The sequence below is a fragment of the Leuciscus leuciscus genome (assembly GCF_965113295.1).
Source record: "Leuciscus leuciscus genome assembly, chromosome: 21".
Classification (NCBI taxonomy): Eukaryota; Metazoa; Chordata; class Actinopteri; order Cypriniformes; family Leuciscidae; genus Leuciscus; species Leuciscus leuciscus.
In genome coordinates, this window is record NC_138745.1 from 9,979,698 (window position 1) to 10,001,449 (window position 21,752).

At 40.0% G+C, this 21,752-nt stretch overlaps 2 protein-coding genes across 2 annotated transcripts in view; one reads left to right on the forward strand and one right to left on the reverse strand.

Moving 5' to 3' along the window:
* The window catches only part of heatr1 (HEAT repeat containing 1), a 67,831-nt gene extending 57,642 nt beyond the window's left edge, over nucleotides 1–10,189 (reverse strand). The window contains exon 1 of the mRNA XM_082152257.1: nucleotides 10,180–10,189. The gene's annotated coding sequence lies outside the window, so the exon portion shown is untranslated. The remainder of the gene's footprint in view (nucleotides 1–10,179) is intronic.
* Nucleotides 1–21,152, forward strand: part of ppp1r9bb (protein phosphatase 1, regulatory subunit 9Bb) — a 39,275-nt gene extending 18,123 nt beyond the window's left edge. Inside the window, exons 2-10 of the mRNA XM_082152266.1 lie at nucleotides 2,634–2,766; nucleotides 3,875–3,995; nucleotides 4,116–4,220; nucleotides 7,325–7,460; nucleotides 8,454–8,603; nucleotides 17,317–17,370; nucleotides 17,888–18,117; nucleotides 18,858–18,954; nucleotides 19,092–21,152. Coding sequence (XP_082008392.1) covers nucleotides 2,634–2,766; nucleotides 3,875–3,995; nucleotides 4,116–4,220; nucleotides 7,325–7,460; nucleotides 8,454–8,603; nucleotides 17,317–17,370; nucleotides 17,888–18,117; nucleotides 18,858–18,954; nucleotides 19,092–19,145 — 1,080 coding nt within the window. The 3' untranslated portion in view covers nucleotides 19,146–21,152. The remainder of the gene's footprint in view (nucleotides 1–2,633; nucleotides 2,767–3,874; nucleotides 3,996–4,115; nucleotides 4,221–7,324; nucleotides 7,461–8,453; nucleotides 8,604–17,316; nucleotides 17,371–17,887; nucleotides 18,118–18,857; nucleotides 18,955–19,091) is intronic.
* The last annotated feature ends 600 nt before the right edge of the window (nucleotides 21,153–21,752 follow it).

Consider the following 21,752-nt stretch of genomic DNA (forward strand, 5'->3'; position numbering starts at 1 on the left):
CTAGTGGGGAAGAGGTGCAGGTGGAATTTAAGCACAGATGGGAGTAAAGCACTATTTTTCTCTCAGGGGTTGTGTTTAATGTGGGATGTGCCGCTAACAGTGGGATGCTTGTGGCAGGACATGAGTGGGTGGAATTGAGGGATGAGGATTTAGGATGGTGGAGGTTGTCTGGGGAATAAAGACTGTCTGGTATTATTTTTGTTTTATTACATAACAGGAAACAACATTTTACTTCCGTAATGTGATTTATTTCTGAATGAAACAGGATATTCAAGGAGAAAAAAGTAGGGTAGGACTTGATTTTATTCACTGGGATCTTGATTGGATTCTGAAAGTAGTCTTTATATGACAGGTGGATGAAAAAATGGGCTTTGTGATGTCAGCTGAACAGGAAACTAATTACAGAATAGCACCAACAAACATGGTGCAAATTATCTTTGGTTTTGTCTGCTATCATGGATAGATTTTTTTCACTTAGCTTCTTGAAAGGCATTTTGGTGTTGCCTTCTCTGTGAAGAATAATTACAGTGCTTGGCCAAAAGAAGATACCTTAAGAAAGACTGCATAATTATTCTGCTTACATTTTAAAACCGCTGGGAACGTGTCTATGATACCTTAAAGTGTGGTTTTAAAATCAGCCAATTGTAAAAGTTTTAAAACCAGATCCGTTTTTGTTCCTTTGGAATAACATCCATCCATTTTCTAAACCACTTGTCTTTTGGAATAACAGGTACAGATGAATAATGCATAATAAGACCAGGAACATGTAAAAAGGGTCAGCTGAAATCTTTCCTTTGTAACTTTGTGATATGCTAAACTAGATCACAGCTCCATGATCCACAATCTATCTGTATTACAATCACTGACCACAATCAATGACCATTGTAACAGATGGTATACATTTGAAACTCCTGAAGTGAATGACATGCATGTATTGTGAAGTGAATGCAGAGGAACCTGTGAGAACAATAAAAACTGTATGATAGGACAACATCATTTGAGCTTTCAAATTAAACTAAAGGAAAGTGTGAAAAAGTGCACTTGTGAGGATTGTGTAACATTGCATCTGATTTGACTGCCACCATATAATTATAAAACACATATTCTAAATAACTGGTAACTGTAAACAGCCTGCAGTATGGCTAATAAACTATTACATGGCAGAATATTTTTTTCATCCAGTTATTACTATTTCACATTTTTCTCTTGCTAGCAGACTGAAACGGATTCCTTGTTTCTTATTGTCATTTGCTAATATATATATATATATATATATTATATATATTATATATATATATATATATATATATATATATATATATATATATATATTTATAAACTATAAAAATTGTTATATATAGTTATAATACTATGAACAAATTTGTAAAAAAATTACAGTTGTTTGGCAAAATGATGGACAGTTACATATGCATTACCAACATTTTATTATGTAAGCTTTATGTTACACCTCAAATAACTCATTCTCTCAAATAGCTTGGGTATGCAGAGCATTCACAGCCTATATGGACTGCACCACCCTGGCACACCGACCGTCTCCCTCGGTTACAATCACTTTGGGTGGGAAAATAAAAATCTTGCTCTCCTATAAAATAGGGGACTATGAAGCAGAATGAGACTCTGAATACAGCATTAAAAAACATGTTGTTTGGCGGTTTGCATGTGTGTTCAGGCCAGGTTAAGTTGGCGCAGGCTGCACCCACGTTAAAAAGATTATATAAATCTAGCAGTGAAGCCTCAAGAGCTGCTGTGAAGTGGGCACACCTGCTCTGCCCACACAGCTTTGCTTTCAATAGAGAGCCACTTCAATTCCACTGTCAGTGCATCAGTAGATAAAATTGTTTACAATCAAACTGCATGCAACACTTAAAGAGTTCTTTTGGTAAATAGCAATAGACCTGTATTTGAATCCAATCAGTGGCCTCGAAAAATTATCTGCAAGAAAACCACTAAAGAAATTTGCAAATTCTTGTTGATAATATTTGAGAAAAATATGGATGCATTAATACTGATTGCTAAAAAAGGTGGCAGTTGTTGACTTTTACTCCTTAAATGCCCACAAACATATTAATTATTAGCTTGGAGAGAGCTTCTCTGATTTGAACAAACCCTTGAGGGCCCGTTCACACCTAGGACAATAACTATAATAATAACGATAAAGATATAGTTTAAAACAAAATTCTAAATCTAAAAGAATAGCAGAGTCCACACTGCAACTATATTGATAAAGGCACAGAGAAAGAATATTGTTTGAATTATTTTCACAACCATTGTTTCCAGCTGATGAACGCTAAAAACACTGACAACCAATCAGAATTCATTCTGCTTTAAAGAGCTTGAGCATTTAAAGTGGCAGGTGACAGAACTGCAGCGCATGCTTATAATAAAGAGAACAATATTGTGTATTGGTGCGGACTCTAATATATTTATCATTATAGTTATCTTTATAGTTATCATTAACGGGCCACTAAAACTAAGTATTAAGTTGCATAATTTGTGTAATTCTCTGACTGCACTCACAAATTCTGCAGCTTGCAGAGGTGTGCTATTACTTTTCGTAATGATGCGATACTGCAATAAAATGAGTGGTCATTAATATATGATCAAATTTTTAGGTGTTCACAACCTATTCCAATGAGGACTATGACAGGAGGAATGATGATGTGGACCCCATGGCTGCTTCTGCTGAGTATGAGCTGGAGAAACGTGTGGAAAGGCTGGACCTGTTCCCCGTTGAACTGGAGAAAGGTAATGAAAGGGCCAGTAAGGCCATTTAAGATCTTGTCTGGGATTTTAAATACAAATTTACTGATATGTAACATTCCAATTTAAATAAAAAAGCAATGACATATAGATTTGTGTAGGGTGTTCCAAATGCACATATGAGACAGTAATACTTGCACCTTTCTGACTACTCAAAGTGCTTTGCCCCTTGGAGAGAGTAGGGCATAGTGAAGCTTACCTTTAAATGGAATTTTGTAGCTGGTTAGATAAAAAAAATCTAGTGAATAGTATGTTGAATTTAAAAGTATTAAAATAACTAAATGATTATAGATGTTTAAATGCAAAATGTTTCAATGGAAATTTGAAAGTTTTATAAAATCAGTAAGACACTCAAAGCCATGCTGTATTGTAAATTGTAATCACTTCACTGGACTTTGTGATTAACAACACCCACTATATTCATATTTATAAGTGTGCTATAAAGAAAATGAAAGACTAGGAGAACAAAATAAGTGTAATCAAAGAGTAAAACTCAACAGAGAGAATATCAAAGAGGAAATGAAGGTGTGTTTCACAATACTTCTATTATTCTGAACCATTTTGTACAAGTAGTGTGCACTCACTCTGAAAAAATAGACCACAATGTAGTATACTAGGAGTACTCAGATGATGTAAAGAAGTGAGGACTGTTTTATTCCAAATCTACCCTTAGAAAAAAAGCATACACTAGATGGTTGAGTACATACAGTAGTGTATAGTGTAAGAATATAGTATACATTACACAAGCACACTTCAAGTCTTTCACAAAAACAAATTTGTTAGGTTTGAGATGGTAAATCATCAATATACTGTTTTAAAGACTGTTCTCAAATGTGAGTGGAACATGAACTGTGATGAACTACACCTGTGTAAACTTAAGAGGAGCTGACTTACATACATAAACTAAAAATGACTGCAAAACAAGTTGCTTAAAAAGTCACACCAAAAATAATTTATTTGCTGATTTGGTTTGATATTTTGTTATTGAAAGTTTTTTTTTTTAAGTGTGACTTAAATGTACAAAAACCTTTTGAGGCCATTGTACGCTATGTTTTAAAGATTGAATTCTCCATTTTGTGCTGTCCATTAACAGACAATGAGGGTTTGGGTATCAGTATTATTGGTATGGGTGCTGGAGCTGACATGGGACTGGAGAAGCTTGGCATATTCGTCAAGACCGTCACAGAGGGAGGGGCAGCTCATCGGGATGGCAGGTAGATGTTATGCATATTCCACAGCATCATAATTATATATATATATATATATATATATATATATATATATATATATACTCATTCCACAATGGTCACATTGCACACTTTCATCTCTTTCAGGATACAGGTGAATGATTTGATAGTGGAGGTGGATGGAACAAGCCTGGTTGGTGTAACTCAAAGTTTTGCTGCCTCTGTCCTGAGAAACACATCTGGCACAGTTCGGTAAGACCAGCTGGATATAGTCCACTACGATAGACATTTCACCTTCCTGCTGATATAGTTTCATTTCATTTAAGACCCATTTTTTCAGTTATAGTTATCATGTCCTCTAGTCTACAGTCACCTCTGTATTTTAATGCATTAAACACTGAATTTCACCCATCGCTGTAGGCACAAATATTGAATTAATCATATGCTACCTTAAATTAATGTTGGAATGGTTTGTATTTATGAGTCGAGCACACATGAACACCACCATAATGTTGTAATTAACAGTGTGAAATGCTGGAAATTTGGGCAGTTAATAAAAAATCATGGTATTGAGTTTGGTAATTAGTATCGGTCATAATTAAGTTTTGAACTGTGAACGTTGATTGTATAATTGGTTTGTATTTGTATAGTGTAATTAGCATGATTATCAGAAAACAGATTTACGTGACAAAACTGCATTTCCTATGACTCATGTCAAGTCAAGTCACCTTCATTTATATAGTGCTTTTAACAATATAGAATAGATTGTTTCAAAACAGCTTTACAGTGATAATAGGAAATTACAGTAACATAGATTGTTTGGCTTTACAGCAGCTCTAGAATAAAGTTATTGTCCAGCTAAAGTTAGTTTTGATTGATTGATTCACTTCCGTTGCAAAGATCACTAGTTATTAACTTAGGGGCCGCTAACACGACACCATTCTAACAGAAAACACTCAACGCTCTCCAGCCCGCTCATCCACACAAAACAGTGCCTGGCGGCTCGAGAACGCAAACCCTGAAATAGATTCCAAGGTCTATTGAAGGCCTTGAAATTTTTTGAAAAAAGGTTATCTCTGCGCAAACCTAAAAAAAACGTGAAAACGGCATGCACATGTGCATCGCGTGTTTAGTCTATAGGTATGCGCGTTTGAATGTGCGCAGGCGTGTAGTCCTTCTTTACAAACCAACCCTCAACAGACTACTTGTCTGGCCTTAAAAATGTATAATAAGAATTATTTACCACTTCCGTGTGCGCTGCCACGTGAACCGGAATTATCCCGACAAAGTTTTATCTGTACAGAGGTAAAGGGAAGGGAAGGAGGACTTCACAGGAGAGAGACTGACAGAGTGTGTCTGCTTCCCGGACAATGTTAAGAAGACTGTTCCAAAGTTTTGGTGCTAAATAGGAAAAAGGATCTACCGCCAGCAGTCGTTTTTGATATTCTAGGTATTATCAACTGGCCGGAATTTTGAGATCGCAGTAGACGTGAAGGACTATAATGCGTTAAGAGCTCGCTCAAGTACTGGGGAGCTAAACCATTTAGTGATTTGTAAGTAATCAGCAATATTTTTTAATTTATACGATGTTTAATAGGGAGCCAATGCAGTGTTGACAGAACCGCGCTGATATGGTCATACTTCCTGGTTCTGGTAAGAACTCCAGCTGCTGTGTTTTGAACTAGCTGTAGTTTGTTTATTAAGCGTGCAGGGCAACCACCCCATAATAAAACAATAATCTAGCCTTGATGTCATGAATTAATTGTTTCCGCATTTGTCATTGAGAGCATATGACATTTAGATATATTTTTAAGATGGAAAAATGTTTTACAGATACTAGACACGTGACTTTCAAATGAAAGATTGGTATCAAAGAGCACACCCAGGTTCATGTGGCACCTTGAGAATTATAAAATATAATATATAAAGAATATTAAACATCACTTACTTTTCTTATGTGTATCCTTTGCTATTCATTTTGTCACATTGGTGCTAAAACAGCTTCATGTGTAAGAAATATTATATTGCCCCATTTATACTTTCTTCCCTAATCAAAATCACTTGGACAAATCACATCATAATTACATCTTCTGAAATCCTAGAAATTTCCCAGACAGATTTGAAGGCATCAATAAATACAAAGTAATTATAGCCTGTACATTTGACTTCATGACAGCTTGATTTTAATAGTATTTAGTCTTTATTTGTATGCATTGTGTGAATTCAGGGCAGGTTGCTCACTGTCATTAGACTTGTATAATATTTTACAATTGCCTACAGCTGTACTTTGTGTGTAATGTTTGCTTGGTCTCTCTGTTATGGGAACACTGTACCAATTTCTACCTCAATTACATGGTGAAATTAACAATTTTGATACAATCTTTATACTAATTTTTGCTATTTACGTGTTTAAAGAATGACGTGGGTTCATTGCAGTCTTAAATGGAATATGTATCTTTCCCTGCTCTTTTCCTTAGTTCGTTCAGCATTTAGCCAATGGGGGTCATTGTGACAGTTGTAATTATGATGTGTTACAAAGCTTGTATTTAGAAGAGAAGAATAGTACATTTCATTATGATAGATAGTTGTTAACAGGGGGAGGCCAGAACAAGGAGAGGGTTATATTAAACTAGACTCTGGGGGGAAGAGACACACATAATGTAGGAGCAAAATAAGGGAGGAAATTAAGGATGCAGACAGAGCAGCAAAGAAGGATCTATAAGTACTTTATCAGCAGTAAGAAACAGTAAATGTTATTGCCATCATACCATCATGTCACTATAAATATGGTATTTTCATAATTTGAATCCCCTCAAAAGAAAATAGTCTTAAGATCTCTTTTAAATGGCACAATTAAAAAAGAACATTTAATTAAAATTATTTATAATGTCCACCAAATCTTGTGCTGTACCTAGCTATATTGTCACCTGCCATTCTGCATATCCTTAAAAAAATAAAGAAAAAATAAAACAGCATTAGAAATGAGCAGCTGCAGTTTTCAGTGACACATTTCAGTGCAGATTGTCTTTATGTAATGCAAGCCTGTTGAATTACAGACTGTTACTTATTCTGGATAATGCATAAGGGCATTTAGACTGTAATCTTAAAGGCACAGCAACAAAAAGAAACCCTTTTAATTTTAAAGGTTATTACACTGTAAGTGAACCTCAGGAGAAAGTAAAATGATTAAATAAGTATGAGAATGTATATGATGACCCCTTTAAAGGAAGAAAGACAGTAGAGGTAGAAAGAAAGAGAACACCTTCCTCTCGCAGCCTAGTATACGTAAGCACTAACAGATAAAGATAAAGACTTTAGATTACCACAAGGTGTGTAATAAACACCTCTGTTCCTAGGTTTATTATTGGGAGAGAGAAGCCGGGAGAGCAAAGTGAAGTCGCCCAGCTCATCCAGCAGACCCTTGAACAGGAGCGCTGGCAACAGGAGATGATGGAGCAACGATATGGCAACTACATGGGTGATGAGGAAGAGGTCTGTGTACTTGCTTTTATTTGAACAATGTGTGATGTGTGAGCCTAGTTGTATTAGATTTTTTTTAACAGTCTGTAATCAGGTACTTGTGCATATCTTTACTACTCATAGTAAAATAAGTGATGATAAGTATATTAAAAGTAATATAAAAGGTAAAAGAATACCAGCTGCTGAAGCACTCTTGGACAGTTATGTTTAGTTCAAATACTTTAGGGTTTGTGTGAAATGTTTGACGAATTAAAAACAGTCTTAAACATTATATGTCAGAGTAACAGTATACCAGAGTAATCATTATCTTTATCATCATCAGCCACCCAATCAGATCTTTCCCGGCCAAGGGGGGTCAGACGTCATCCCCTCAGGCCCTGTTTACACCTGGTAAACACCTGTTGTCTCCGGGCACGTTCATGTGTAAATTGCGTGAGCTTATTTTGTCCATTAGATCGAAAGATCTGAATAAAACCCCCATACATTTACCCACCCATAGACCCTCTCCTCGGATGAAATCAGGACAGAAGTGGTTGGAAGTGGACAAAAGAGACGGATTAAAATACCAGGTGTAAACGGTAATGTGTCTCCCTCATCTACTTGTGATCTGATCAAGGTGTACCAGGTGATACCAGGTGTAAACAGGGCCTCAGTGGAATCCATTGGTATGGAATTCCGTGTACACTAAACAGCATTGAAACATCTAATGAGTTATAATCCAACATGTATCTACATGGAATGATTTCGTAAAAGTTTCATCCACATTCATTGTCAGTTTTAGCGATACATATCTGCCATGTTGTTCTTAAATTTGCATACAATCAAATTGTTCTGGTATTGAACTTCAGCTGCCATAACACCATATCTGTGAAGAAAGGAAGAGTGTTTTATCACGTTTAGTTAGCAGACTTGAAAGTCTTTGTCTTTCTTTTGTTTATCAGAACATTTAAAAAAAAAAGTTTATAACTTGTGACAAAAGGCTGTTCCCTTGTCCTTCCCTTCTAGCCGGGTGATTATGGCACTGATGAAGATGAAGAAGACGAGATGAGCCCCACATACCCTAGTGCCATAGAGGTGTTTGACTTGGCCGAAAATGAGGACATGCTGTCACCGTTGGAAGTTGACCCTGAGAAGCTGGCTCACAAATATAAAGAAGTAAGACACAAATTGAGCTGGACATCAAGGGTTTAAACCATACAGAGAAATTGTATTAACCAGTATCTAATGAAAAATGTACTTGTGTTAAAGTTCAAAAGTATCCACATTTAATTATACTTGCAAGTAAAAATGAATGATTTCTCAGCTTTAAAAAAGATGGATGACGTCAAGAGACGGAGGAGATTTTCCCATTAAACTTTGACAAAGTATAAGTGTCACATGTGGCTGTAGTAATAAAACACAACGAAGAAACACAAACAAAGAATAGTCTTTAATCCAATAATAGAGGAACAGGAGACAACAGGGAGCAACACAACCACATAAACTGAAACGAGACCGAAAACAAAAAAAAAGGAAACTAAGGGTTTATAAACACAGGGAGTATAATCAAGGGAAAAACAGAACAGGTGTTAACTCTTTTAGAACCATAGAAACTAATAAGTAAAGGGAACAATGAACACAGGCAAACCAGAGCAGTAAAAAATGAAAACTAAACCTAAACAGAACATTTACGCTACAGTAAGTTTGTAAAGCAATTATTTTTAATTAAATGCCATAATTATGTAGGGCTGAACTGAAATGTAACAGAATATTATCCCTGAAATTGGTAAATTACTGATATGATTAGACCATTTAGACTAATCAGTGTGTTACAGTTTTTTCAAATTGCTTACACACTAAAAGTGGAACTTGAGGCCCACTCAGTGAAACTATTCACTCAAATCAAGTCTGCAAAACGTACTCGGTTACTAACGTAACCTCGGTTCTCTCTAGAGAGGAAACGAGTACTGCGTAAATCTTACGCTAGGGGAAAATCTCTTTTCCGCGAGATACTGAAGCCAAAAAATTATCCTTAATTTTGAAATAATGTAAAACGCGTTGCGGCAGCATGCAGACACAGGCGAGACGGCTTGTGCGCCTATTGGCTGCCCTGCGGCAACTGCAGCAGCCTATCGATAAGGCCCACTCGTGACGTCAGCTCCAATGGGGGCGCTTCGCGCCCAATACGTCACGTCCCGCCAGAATGGGCGTGGTCTAGGGCTATAAACATAGCTTCGAGAGGCTAGCTCACTGGTTTTTCATCGCCGAAGCGAACCAGAGCGTGTGCAGGCACGGCAAGATACGCAGTACTCGTTTCCTCTCTAGAGAGAACCGAGGTTACGTTAGTAACCGAGTACGTTCTCTTACGAGAGGTACTCTCGTACTGCGTAAATCTTACGCTAGGGGAAACAGTGTAAAACGCCGTGCATGCTAAGATCCAGCACCAAAGTCCCAAGGGCAAGTGCCCGGGCTCATATAGTACATGATCATAATGGACTCACAGAGAGCCCAGGAAAGAGTGGCTAGAATAGCATCATTCCTGTAATAATATAACATCTTATAAGGAGCAGTTATACTGATGATGTGTCGTACAGTCAGGGCGACCCCCGGCCTGGACTGACGAATATAGTGGGTCTTACACACTGCCCATAGAGCTGCGCGATCCAACAGCGAGCATTTGCTCAAGCAGTTTCAGTATTCTGGCCCGAACACATCAGGGCAGACAGTACCGATTTTAGACCGAAAGCAGCTTAGCCTGCAAGGCGGGAACCTCTAGGTTATAAAACCTTATAAATGTAGACGGGGAGGCCCAGCCTGCCGCCATACAGATATCTTGCAAGGCAATCCCACTAGACCAAGCCCACGACGAGGCCACGCCTCTCGTGGAGTGTGCTCTGACTCCAAATGGGCACTGTAAGCCCTTAGAGGTATAAGCCAGCGCTATAGCATCAACTATCCAACTGGATAGGCTCTGTTTCGACACGGCAAGTCCCTTAGAACGTCCGTAGAGTGAAAACAAAGAGCTGCTCTGTCTGTCTGAAAACAGACGTGCGAGACACATAAGCTCTTAATGCTCTGACTGGGCAAAGGAAGCTTGCGTCTCCTTCCTCGTCAGAGACCGGTAAGGCTGACAGGGAATGACCTGCGCCCTAAACGGTGTGTTGAGGGATTTTGGAACATAACCGTGCTTAGGTTTGAGTATAACTCTTGAGTCATTAGGCCCAAACTCCATACACGTCGCGCTTACTGAGAGCGCGTGTAAGTCCCCTGTGCGCTTCACTGAAGCGAGAGCCAGAAGAAACACTGTCTTGAAAGACAGGTGTTTAAGATCAATCGTCTGTAAAGGCTCGAATGGGTCACCTTTCATGGCTTCCAGCACTGTAGAAAGGTTCCATACAGGGACTGAGGGAGGCCTGGGAGGATTCAGTCTCTTAGCTCCTCTAAGGAAGACGATGACTAAATCGTTCCTTCCTACTGACTGACCCAGCTAGTGTTGTCAAAAGACCCGGTACTTCGGTACCAAGTCGGTACTATTTTTTTTTTTAACGTCACGGTACCAGGTTTTCTCTAACCCGGTACTTGATGCGCGTGCATGCCCGAAGCGCGTGCAGTTGCGTCCTCTTCATAAAAGCGCTGATGGCGATCGGCGGTGCTGCTGCTGATGTTTTTGCGCGTGCAGATACGTTATTTCAAATGGCGCGCGGCAAGCGCGCTCATAATAGAAGCGGCGCGCTCGCTTTTCCATGTGCGTTCATGGATGCATAGCAACGACAGACGCCACGGGAGTACAAACGCTTGAGCGACCTGCGCTCTCCATGACGACGAGGAAGTGTGACATAGGCCTATTAATTGATTTCTAGCCCTTGCATTAGCTTTACTACTAGATATATTTATGGAGATGAGAAATAAAAAGCCGTCATTAATATCAGTCCGTCAGAAAAGCAGTTCTAGTCTTATTCTTGGCTGGATAACTCTTAGCAGGTTTTGGATTAAATAAAAGTATAGTCAAGTCAAATAAAACATATTTTATCTCCTGTATAGTTTGGTAATGCTACAATAAGATACCATTCATTAACATCACTTAATGCGTTATCTAACATAACACATTGAGTGAACAATATTTTTACAACATTAATTAATGTTTGTGAATGTTATTTAATACAAAACACTTGATTGGTCATGTTTGTTCACTTCATTCATTGTGCATTAAATAATGTTAACACAAATAATGTTAACTTTTGATTTTTAAAATGTATTTTTAAATTAACCCCTAAAGGAGAATAATTGCGACAGTATATAACTATTGTTTTTTTTGTTAGGTCATTTTATCTAATGTTATCTAACAAATGGAATCTTATTGTAAAGTGTTTTTAATAGTACAGTTTCCATCTTTGTGATATACACTTTAATATAATTATGTAAATTTAATCTAAATTAAGCTTTGGTACCGAAATTGGTACAGAGAACCGTGGATTTTCACTGGTATCGGTACCGAATACTGAAATTTTGGTACCGTGACAACACTAGACCCAGCGTTGTTTTTGAGAACGCTGCTATGGCCGCCACATACACTTTGAGCGTGGAAGGGGTCCTGCCCTTGTCCAACAGCTCTTGTAGGAAGGAGAGAACCTCCGTCACCCCACAGTCTAGGGGCGACACGCCACGAGCTGTGCATCAGCTGGAGAACACTGACCATTTTGAGGAATAGAGACGTCGCATAGACGGAGCTCTAGCCTGCGTGATCGTGTTTAACACTCCGCTTGGGGAGGTCAGCGGGTACCCGTTGATGGCCCAAACATGAAGGGACCACAGCTCTGGGCGCGGATGCCAAAACGAGCCCTTGGCCTGAGAGAGGAGGTCCCTCCTCACTGGCACTGGCCATGGGGCAGTGCTTGCTAGCTGCATCAGAACTGGGAACCAGGGTTGGTTTTTCCAGAACGGCGCTACGAGTAGCACTGAGCATCCTTCTCTGATCCGTTCTATCACCTGAGGCAGGAGAAAGACGGGAGGAAAGGCATAGAGCGGGCGGCGGGGCCATACGTGAGCCAGCGCGTCCCTGCTCTTGGAGAAAAATTCCAGACAGTGAGCGTTTTCTTGAGACGCGAACAGGTCTACTTCCGCTCTGCCGAATTTCTTCCACAGCAGCTGGACTGTCTGTGGGTGTAGAGGCCATTCGCCTGTCGGAACATTGTTTCTGGACAGTCTGTCCGGTCCTACGTTCAGGAGCCCTGGCACATGCGCTGCTCTCGGCGAGAGCAGGTTGCGCTGAGCCCACACCAGGAGGCGTTCTGTCAGCCTGTGCAGGTTTCGGGACCTGAGGCCGCCCTGGCGATTTATGTAGGACACCACTGACATGTTGTCCGAGCGGACCAGGACGTGGTGTCCTCGTATTTAGGGACAAAAACGCGTCAGTGCGTTGTCTACTGCCAACATTTCGAGGCAGTTTATGTGTAGAAGCTTCTCCCGTTCTGACCATTGGCCGAAGAACGGTCTGCCCTTGAGCAGTGCTCCCCATCCCAAGGTGGAGGCGTCCGTAGACACTACCTTCACACTCGAGGAAGTCCCCAGGCTAACACCTGATTGGTACAAGTCGTTTGCTTTCCCAGGTTTCAGAGCTGCGATGCATTTCTGATTGACCTTGAGACGAAGCAGACCGGAAGCCCACGCTCGGCGCGGTACTCGCGCTTTCAGCCAGAACTGTAGCGGGCGCATGCGAAGCAAGCCCAACTGAAGTACTGATGATGCTGAGGCCATGAGACCTAGCATCCTCTGAAATTTCTTGAGCGGGACAGATGCGCCGCAGCGGAAAGAGCTCGCTGCGCGCTGAATGTCTAGTACGCGCTCTGGTGACAGTCGCGCTATCATAGACAGCGAGTCCAGTTCTGTGCCCAGAAAAGATATTATCTGTCTGGGAGACAGAGAACTCTTCGCCCAATTGACCCAGATTCTCGAGGTGATCGAGCAAAATGGTCCTGTGCTCTATGAGCACCGAGTGAGATTGAGCTAGAATCAGCCAATCGTCCAAGTAGTTCAATACTCGCATGCCCTGTAGTCTGAGGGGTGCGAGCGGCTAGAGACAAGCCGAACGGTAGGACTGAGCACTGATATGCCTGGCCCTCGAAGGCGAATCTCAAACGTCGCCTGTGACGTGACGCTATTTGTATTTGAAAATATGCGTCTTTCAGATCTATTGACACAAACCAATCTCCTCGGCGAATGTGCGTGAGGGTTTTTCTGGTCGTGAGCATTCCGAACTGTTGCTTCGCAAGCACTCTGTTCAGTTGCCTTAGATCTAGTATGGGTCTGAGACCCCCGTCTTTTTTCAGTACCAGGAAGTATCTGCTGTATAGCCCTCCTTCACTCTGAGCTTGAGATAAAGGCTCTATGGCCCCTTTGCTCAACAGTTTCAAAATTTCGGCTCGAAGTAGGTGGTGCTACTTCTGTTTTTACCGTAGCTTCGACGCGCGTCACATAGCGGCGAGGGCGTCGGCGAAACTGTAGCGAATAGCCTCTTTCTATAATGTCTAGCACCCACTTCAAAACCCCCGGGTAGCCTTGCCCATGCATCTGCACGAATGGCTAGGGGCTGAATGCGGAGCGCGCTCTGGTCGCTCAGCGACAGAGGGGCTTCGGTGTGCTGTAACATAAGCGTCGCGCTTCGAGGCAGGGGGCGCGCTGATAACAGCGGGCAGATTGCCCGCGCTCGACTCCTTTGCGGTGGTCAACCGAGAGGGGAGGGCTGGGCGAGTCCCGTAGGACCTGTCATGTCTATGTGTGAATGTGGGCGCGGGATAGCGGGCACATTTAAAACACTGAGAGCATTGTCCGCCTGAGCAGAGCGAATGCACGTTGGTTTTGTTTTTACAGAAACCTTGAGATATGCGGAACGTAGTGTTTGTGGGCACTGGGCAGTGGGCACATTTACCACGTTTAATGCGCAATCGACCTGGGTCGATTTCATGTGCGCGAGCCCTGTGTGACGGGCTGTGTTTGTGTGTAGGAATTTCGTCTACATTCGTAACACCATCGGCCGTGGCCGGGACACCAGAAAAAACACTCTTATGGGATTTATCTGGGTAGCCGTAAAAGCGGCGTTTGTGTGCAGGCAAGCGGGCTATTTCGCCGACTTGTTTACTGCAGAATACACTGGAACAGTCGCATTTACTGGAACTGAACGAGCGAGAAGTTGCCATAGAAACAGAAAGCGTCAACATGCTGGCGTTTGTTTGCAGGCGTGCGTGTATTACAGCAGGCTTGTTCACTGCAATATTGACATTTCCAGTCGTCTGAACTTCAGAGGCGGAAACCATAGAAACAGAGTTTGGGTGCAGGCGAACGGGTTGTACCACGCGCTCGTTGGCTGCAAAATACACATCTGCAGTCGCCTTTTCAGGGAACTGCCAGAGCGAGAATTGACGGCAAAAAGTGTGTTTTGCCGGTAGACCCGGGATTCGATCGCGGGTCTCTCGCGTGAAAATCTGACGATCTACCACTGGACCACAGAGGAAGACACATAGACATTCAGTAGCGCGAGTATTATCAAAGAGCGTCAACATGCTGGCGTTTGTTTGCAGGCGTGCGTGCAAAACAACAGGCTCGCTCACTGCAATATTGACATTTCCAGTCACCTGAACTTAAGAGGGGAATGAGAAATGTGTCAGGAGTGGAGGTCGGCCCGGCCGCAGCGGGGCTAAAAACACCCTTTTCTCCTTTCGCCAGTGACGCACGGGAACCATAGAAACGGTGTTTGGGTGCAGGCGAGCGGGTTGTACAGCGCGCTCGTTGGCTGCAAAATGCACATCTGCAGTCGCCTTTCAGGGAACTGACAGAGCGAAGCATTGGCGGCATAATATATCTGCCGTTAGACCGGGATTCGAACCCCGGTCCCTCGTGCGAAAAACCTAAGATTCCGCCACTGAGCCACAGGGGGGGAACACAAAGGTGTATAGATGCATGAGCATATAAGAGAGCGTCAACATGTTTTCTTCGGCGTTTGCTTGCAAGCGTGCGTGTTACAACAGGCTCGTTTGCTGCAATATTGATATTTCCAGTCGCCTAATCAGGGAACTGAGTTGTCTTTTCGCCGGTGAGTGACGCGTGAATGGGGCGCAAGGGCAGGGTAGCTTTCTTGTAACGTAAAGAAAAACTAACCCCGATCGTCCGCTTCCAGCCTCCCTTGTGAACGGCGCAGTTTGCGCGGCTCGAACAGAGGGAGAGAGAAAGCTAGCCCCGTGACCGTCCGCTCCTGACATCCCCTGTGAACGGCGCGGTTTGCGCGGCTCGAACAGAGGGAGAGCAGGTATCATCCCCCAAGCAGGCAAGGCAAGCGGGCGCACCGGCGAGCTTTGCGGGTTGGGGGGGGCGGAGGAGCAGTCTCGGAGAAGGATGCCAGGTGAGTCCTCAGAGTCACCAGGCAGTAACTGGCTCGCAGTGAGGGCGGTCGCCGTCAGCGAGCGCGAGCGCGAGAGCTGCGTGATCCTCAGGAAAGGGGCGTCTTGAAAAAGACGCCCGGCTCTTTTAGTGCAATGAGAGTGTGTGTCGCGGCGGCGAGCACACACACATACACAAAACACAGTAGCAGAGAAAGGATATAACGCCGGATAGCGCAGCAGGAAGGCGACTGAAGGCGGCGCGGCCAGCGGCTTCAGAGTGTCGACTCGTCCCGCTGAAAGGCTTTTTCAGACGGCGCGGCTTCTCTCCGGATCCAGCGATGCGAGAGCTTCGCTGAAGAGATGAAAAATCAGTGAGCTAGCCTCTCGAAGCTATGTTTATAGCCCTAGACCACGCCCATTCTGGTGGGACGTGACGTATTGGGCGCGAAGCGCCCCCATTGGAGCTGACGTCACGAGTGGGCCTTATCGATAGGCTGCTGCAGTTGCCGCAGGGCAGCCAATAGGCGCACAAGCCGTCTCGCCTGTGTCTGCATGCTGCCGCAACGCGTTTTACATTATTTCAAAATTAAGGATAATTTTTTGGCTTCAGTATCTCGCGGAAAAGAGATTTTCCCCTAGCATAAGATTTACGCAGTACGAGAGTACCTCTCGTAAGAGAACTGCAAGCACATTATACGCTTTACACTCAGTTTGAAATTGAAAAACAAACTTTTTGCAAAACTCTAAACACAGTTCTCTACATGCCTCACTCATTTATTGATGACCTACACCCAATGATCATGTGTGAAAACACTTATACATAAATTGATCACATAGAAATCAAAACTCAGTTTTGAGAAATAAATAAATAAATTATTTTTACCCCCTTGAATTTCTGCTTATAGTGTGTGTGTGTATATATATATATATATATATATATATATACACAGTATATACACTGTATATAGATTTATTGAATGTACATACAAGCTACAATATAGATTGTTTCACAGCCACTTCACAATAGTAACAAATTCAAAATCGCCTGAGAAGCAGCATGGCCAACAAGCCAATAATCTCAATATTCAGTTCAAGTCACTTCAGTGTTGATTCAGTTCAGTTCAATAACTGTAACATTCATCAATTGTGCATACATACAGTGTATTACATCATACATGTACGTGTGAGAAACTCCTGTACACTACTCTGCACAATAAACAAGCAAAAGACACAAGATAGTAGTGTTTTACGTTTTTCTCAACCGTTTTCTCACCCTCAACATTTTTTTTTGGAAGAGTTCAAATAGTTTTGAATGATGTGTTTGCTTTTGCAAGAGATGTGTTTTTTATGGTTTTGTGTCTAGATTTTCAAGAAATTGAGCCATAGTTTCAGAAATTGTGTGTAAGCAATTTGAAAAAACAAAACTGTAAATTAGTTTTCCATTAAACTGCCAGTTTTGTCATTGCAAAAGAGCAGGTTAAGTTACGTTCTTTAACCTGTTTACTACTTTGGCACAGCTGCAGATCAAACATGCTGTGACTCAGGCTGAAATCCAACAGCTCAAGAGGAAGGTATGATAACCCTTTTCATGCTAACTGGTCATCATATGTCTAATACAATTCTGTGTTTTCTTAGGATGAAGAGAACGTTCACCTGAAAATAAAAACTGTCATCATTTACTTGTCTTTCCAAACCTGCCTATAAGCATTGTTGACATCAAACCTGATACCACACGGCTTGAGGCACCAAGTTTGAATGTGCGAATATACACATGTTTTAATGAGACTTTAGAGCTTGGTGGAAGGGAAGATCATCAGTGTATTACGGCTTACTTTCTTGGTAAACTTCTTGGTTTGTGTTCTACAAAAGTAAGAAAAGCATAAAGATCTACAGTATAATGCTATGAGGGTGAGTAAATGATGGCAGAATTTCCATTTTTATGTCTTTACATTTTTCAAAAGAACACATATGGAAGTTTTTCCACTGACAAAGAGTTCTGGTTTTCCACATTTGTAAAGTTTTGATCTATGTTACTATTTGCATGATAAGTCTAAGAAAGTAATCATCTGTTTGCATTTATGTGTTAAGCTGAATCATGCAGAGCAGGAGAAGCAGCGCTGGCGTGCTGAAAAAGCCCAGATGGAACATAACATGCAGGAGAATCGGGAGCGCATGGAGAAGCTGGAGGGATATTGGATGGAGGCGCAGAGTCTGTGCCAGGCTGTGGATGAGCACCTGAAAGAAACACAGGCTCAGTACCAGGCTCTAGAGCGCAAATACAGCAAGGCCAAACGCCTTATAAAAGAGTATCAGCAAAAGTGAGAGAAAACACACAGATACAGAAAACACACATCCACAATCTTAATAAAGGTCCGGTTTAGTTTTAACCCTGAGTTTTTCTTTAAAGATTAATATAAAGTAAGTTCACATATTCACCTGCTATTTGTAGATTGTAATATAATGTTCATTTTATGTACAAGGTTAATAAATACATTTAAATATCCATTTAGTAAGCATTACATAGCAGCATTCTAGAAGACATGTACTAAACACACAAAAAACCTTTACAGTTTGTATTAACAGTAAGAGGGTCCATGATGTGACACTAATTTTTGTTTGGATCAATTCATTTATTCAAAATGAAATGATTTGGTTACACCTCTTCTACGGTAACAAAAAATTAACAAACAGAAGCAAAAGTTTGTTATAATCTTTTTCTGAAAAAAATTCCTATTTGTTAAAGAAAAAAAATCTTTTACCAAAAATGTTCACTTCTAAGATGCAAGGAAATCTTTACTTTTCATTATTAAATAAAAATGAAAACCTTGCTATAAACTATATGCTTTAAAATGCTATAAACTATATCAAACCAACTTGAATACAACGATCACGTTTCTAAGAACTTATTTCTTGGCAAATGTGTTTTAAATGAGATTTTTCTCTTAGTAATCAGCCCAAGATAATTATGTACAAATAAATTATGTTTAAAAATAAAATAAAAATTGATTAAACTTCAGGAATCTAATCAATGTATTTTTCCTTCCATTTTTTCATACAGGGAGATTGAGTTACTGAAGAAGAAAACAGCTCAGCAGAAAACTCTAGAGGAGACTGAAGCTTCACATAAGGAGGAAACAGATCAACTTCAAGACAAAGTAGAGTGATCACATTCCTATAATATTTAGTAATGATTAAATCCTTTTACTTACTAATACATCAATGATACAGTTTTTAAATATGGCTATTTAGACAATTCAAATTAAGCAGTCATATGAAAAATCTCTTTATACAGGTAGTAGATCTTGGCTCACAGGTCGAGGAGTTGAAGTCACTGGATCCATCGTAAAAGTTATTAATTGTTTAAATAACTACTTCAATGTAAATGTACTGGAACTGGGGAAATAGAGAATCTGTACTTTTGTCCATTTAATTATTGTCAGTAAGTTTCATTCCTTCATAACTTTATTTCAGGCGTTTTATGGTTTTAGAGATTTTCTTTATTCATTATTAGTATTGTGAATAAATGTTTTACCCTGCAGTGTTTTCTCTTTAAAACCCTTTGTATTTTCCTTATATTTAACTCTGATACTGATTCGGCTGTCATCGATAGTTTTGCCAAAGTTGTTACTGTAATAATCTAATGTACACAATAAACTCTGCTGTCTTTATAAGTTATGTTAACAACATAAATGTGGCAGAACGGAAGACTGATCTTTCATTAACAAAACACTACAGTGGAATATTTTTCCAGTTTCAGTCCTGAAACTAATGAAACAGAGGCACTGATTGGACCAGAAGCGATGAAAACAACGTCTCGTGTTTGAAGACATCTGTTTCTGAAACTCCAGTAATGACCTGCCACTTGCTGCTGTACCTTAAAAGTCTCATTACTCTTTTTTTCCCCTTTTATCCTGATGTCTTTATTAGGACTGTCCTTAAGAGGCACTGTTATATGCGATAAAACAAGTATGATTTGTCTAGATTCGTTAAAAGTATATATTAGTATAAAATGGGAAGCACATCATTCATGAATGGACGGAACCTTAGGAACATAAGAAAGACTCAAAATGATAAATGGTCTCTTAAAGAACCAGTCATGGATGTTCAGCTAATATTTTGTGGTCATTAAAAACAACATACTTAGCTTAGCCTTATTATATATATATATATAGCCAGATTTCAAGGGGTTTCTCTCACTCCAATTGCCTCTATTCTACCTATATCAGTTCACACTATACCTCTTTGTGCAAGGTTTTGGTGACTTGAACCTTAAAAACCAACTGCTGCCTTTTTCCTCAGTATTACTCCAGTGTTGTCACTCTCCAGTGTTCATTTAGACCTCCCCTTAAACCTTCTTTACAGAGGCAGAAAAAAAAAGGTGTTTGCTACTTACTTTTTATCAGTGGAACTGTTCTTTTATTCAGCTATACCAGACACATGTATGATTACGGGACTGGCCTCCACATGTGTATAGTTTTTTCTTTGTTCTTTTTTTATGAATGTGATTTACATTTAAATGCAGTTGAAAGACCTGATTTTTGACCTTTAGAGGCCACAATAGTTTCATGAAATCTGGATATATAAAAAATAAAATAAAAATAGGACACTATCTACATACTACTGCCTGGAGTGAACCTGCCTCATGAATTGTACAATATAATTTAACCTAATACAGAGCACAGCTAGACTAGCTGTTGGAGAAAGATGTTCTAGATACGACAGTGAATTTCACATCCTATAGGAAGCAAGTCATTTTGTTAGCGTAATCATGTGAAATGTATGAAGGAACCACAAACTATAAATGATTGTGATTGTAGATTTAGTGTACCCATTAGTCTTTACACCGGGACTAAATTAAATCGATGAGGCATGTAAACAACTTTTTTTTTTTTTTTTTTTGTGCAATGCTTGTATGAAAAACACTCATGTGGTTTGTTAATGTGCTTTTATGAAATAAACAGTCAACTGTGGATTTGTAACCAAGGTTGCTTTGTTTTATTTAAGTGGTAAAATATGCACTTTATATGCTCAAAATAACTTAATTGCATGGACATAATGGTAGTCCGAAACTTTTCAACTAACTAAATCTGTCAAGAGAGCAACTACGATTATATAAGCTTGGATGTATATGATGAGAGACTGCTTTGCAGTTCAAATGTGACCATGTGCATTCCTAACCTCTAGAGGGAGCGAATTGATAAAACTTATTTTATTTTTTTTGTGTTGACAAAGATGTCAGATAATTCTAAATGTATAATCGTTAATCACAAAAAAACTAAACAAAACTCAGCCCCTCAAATGCCTGATGCAGGCTTCTCTTCCTCTTACATTAACATTGTAAATGTAATTTTTTTTGCTCAGTCTTTTAGTGCTTGATAAGAATGCCTTTGTGGTACATATTGAGAAAATACAGCTTAATTTCATATTTTTAAAACATACTCTGCATTAGAGAACTTTGTTTCTAAAATATTATGCTCATGGGGAGATGGAGAAAGAAAAAAGTTGGTTCAATTATTTGATTTTATTAATGCATTTGAGGGTTAAATTGTTTCCAAGGAGGCAGGACATTTGCATAGCAACAATGTGCATGTCAAGAACTCACGAACATCTTCAAGCTATCTGAAATAATTTCTAACCCCTAAAATATATATATATATATATATATATATATTATTTTTGATTTTGGAGCAATGACACATATGGTATGTATCAAGCTTGACACTCAGTCCTGTAAACAAACCGTTTAGTGATTATTATGGTATCTATAAAAATATTTGTCAGAAATCAGTAGACCCATGTTTTGGAATTTTGTACTTGTAGGCATCATGTAATTCTTTATATATATATTTATGATTTCATAATTATTTAATGATCATTCTAAACCAGCTCTTTAGTGTGGTTAAGGTAACTTTTTTTCTTGGGGTCAGAGGTGGAAGGTTTGTTTTTCTACTTT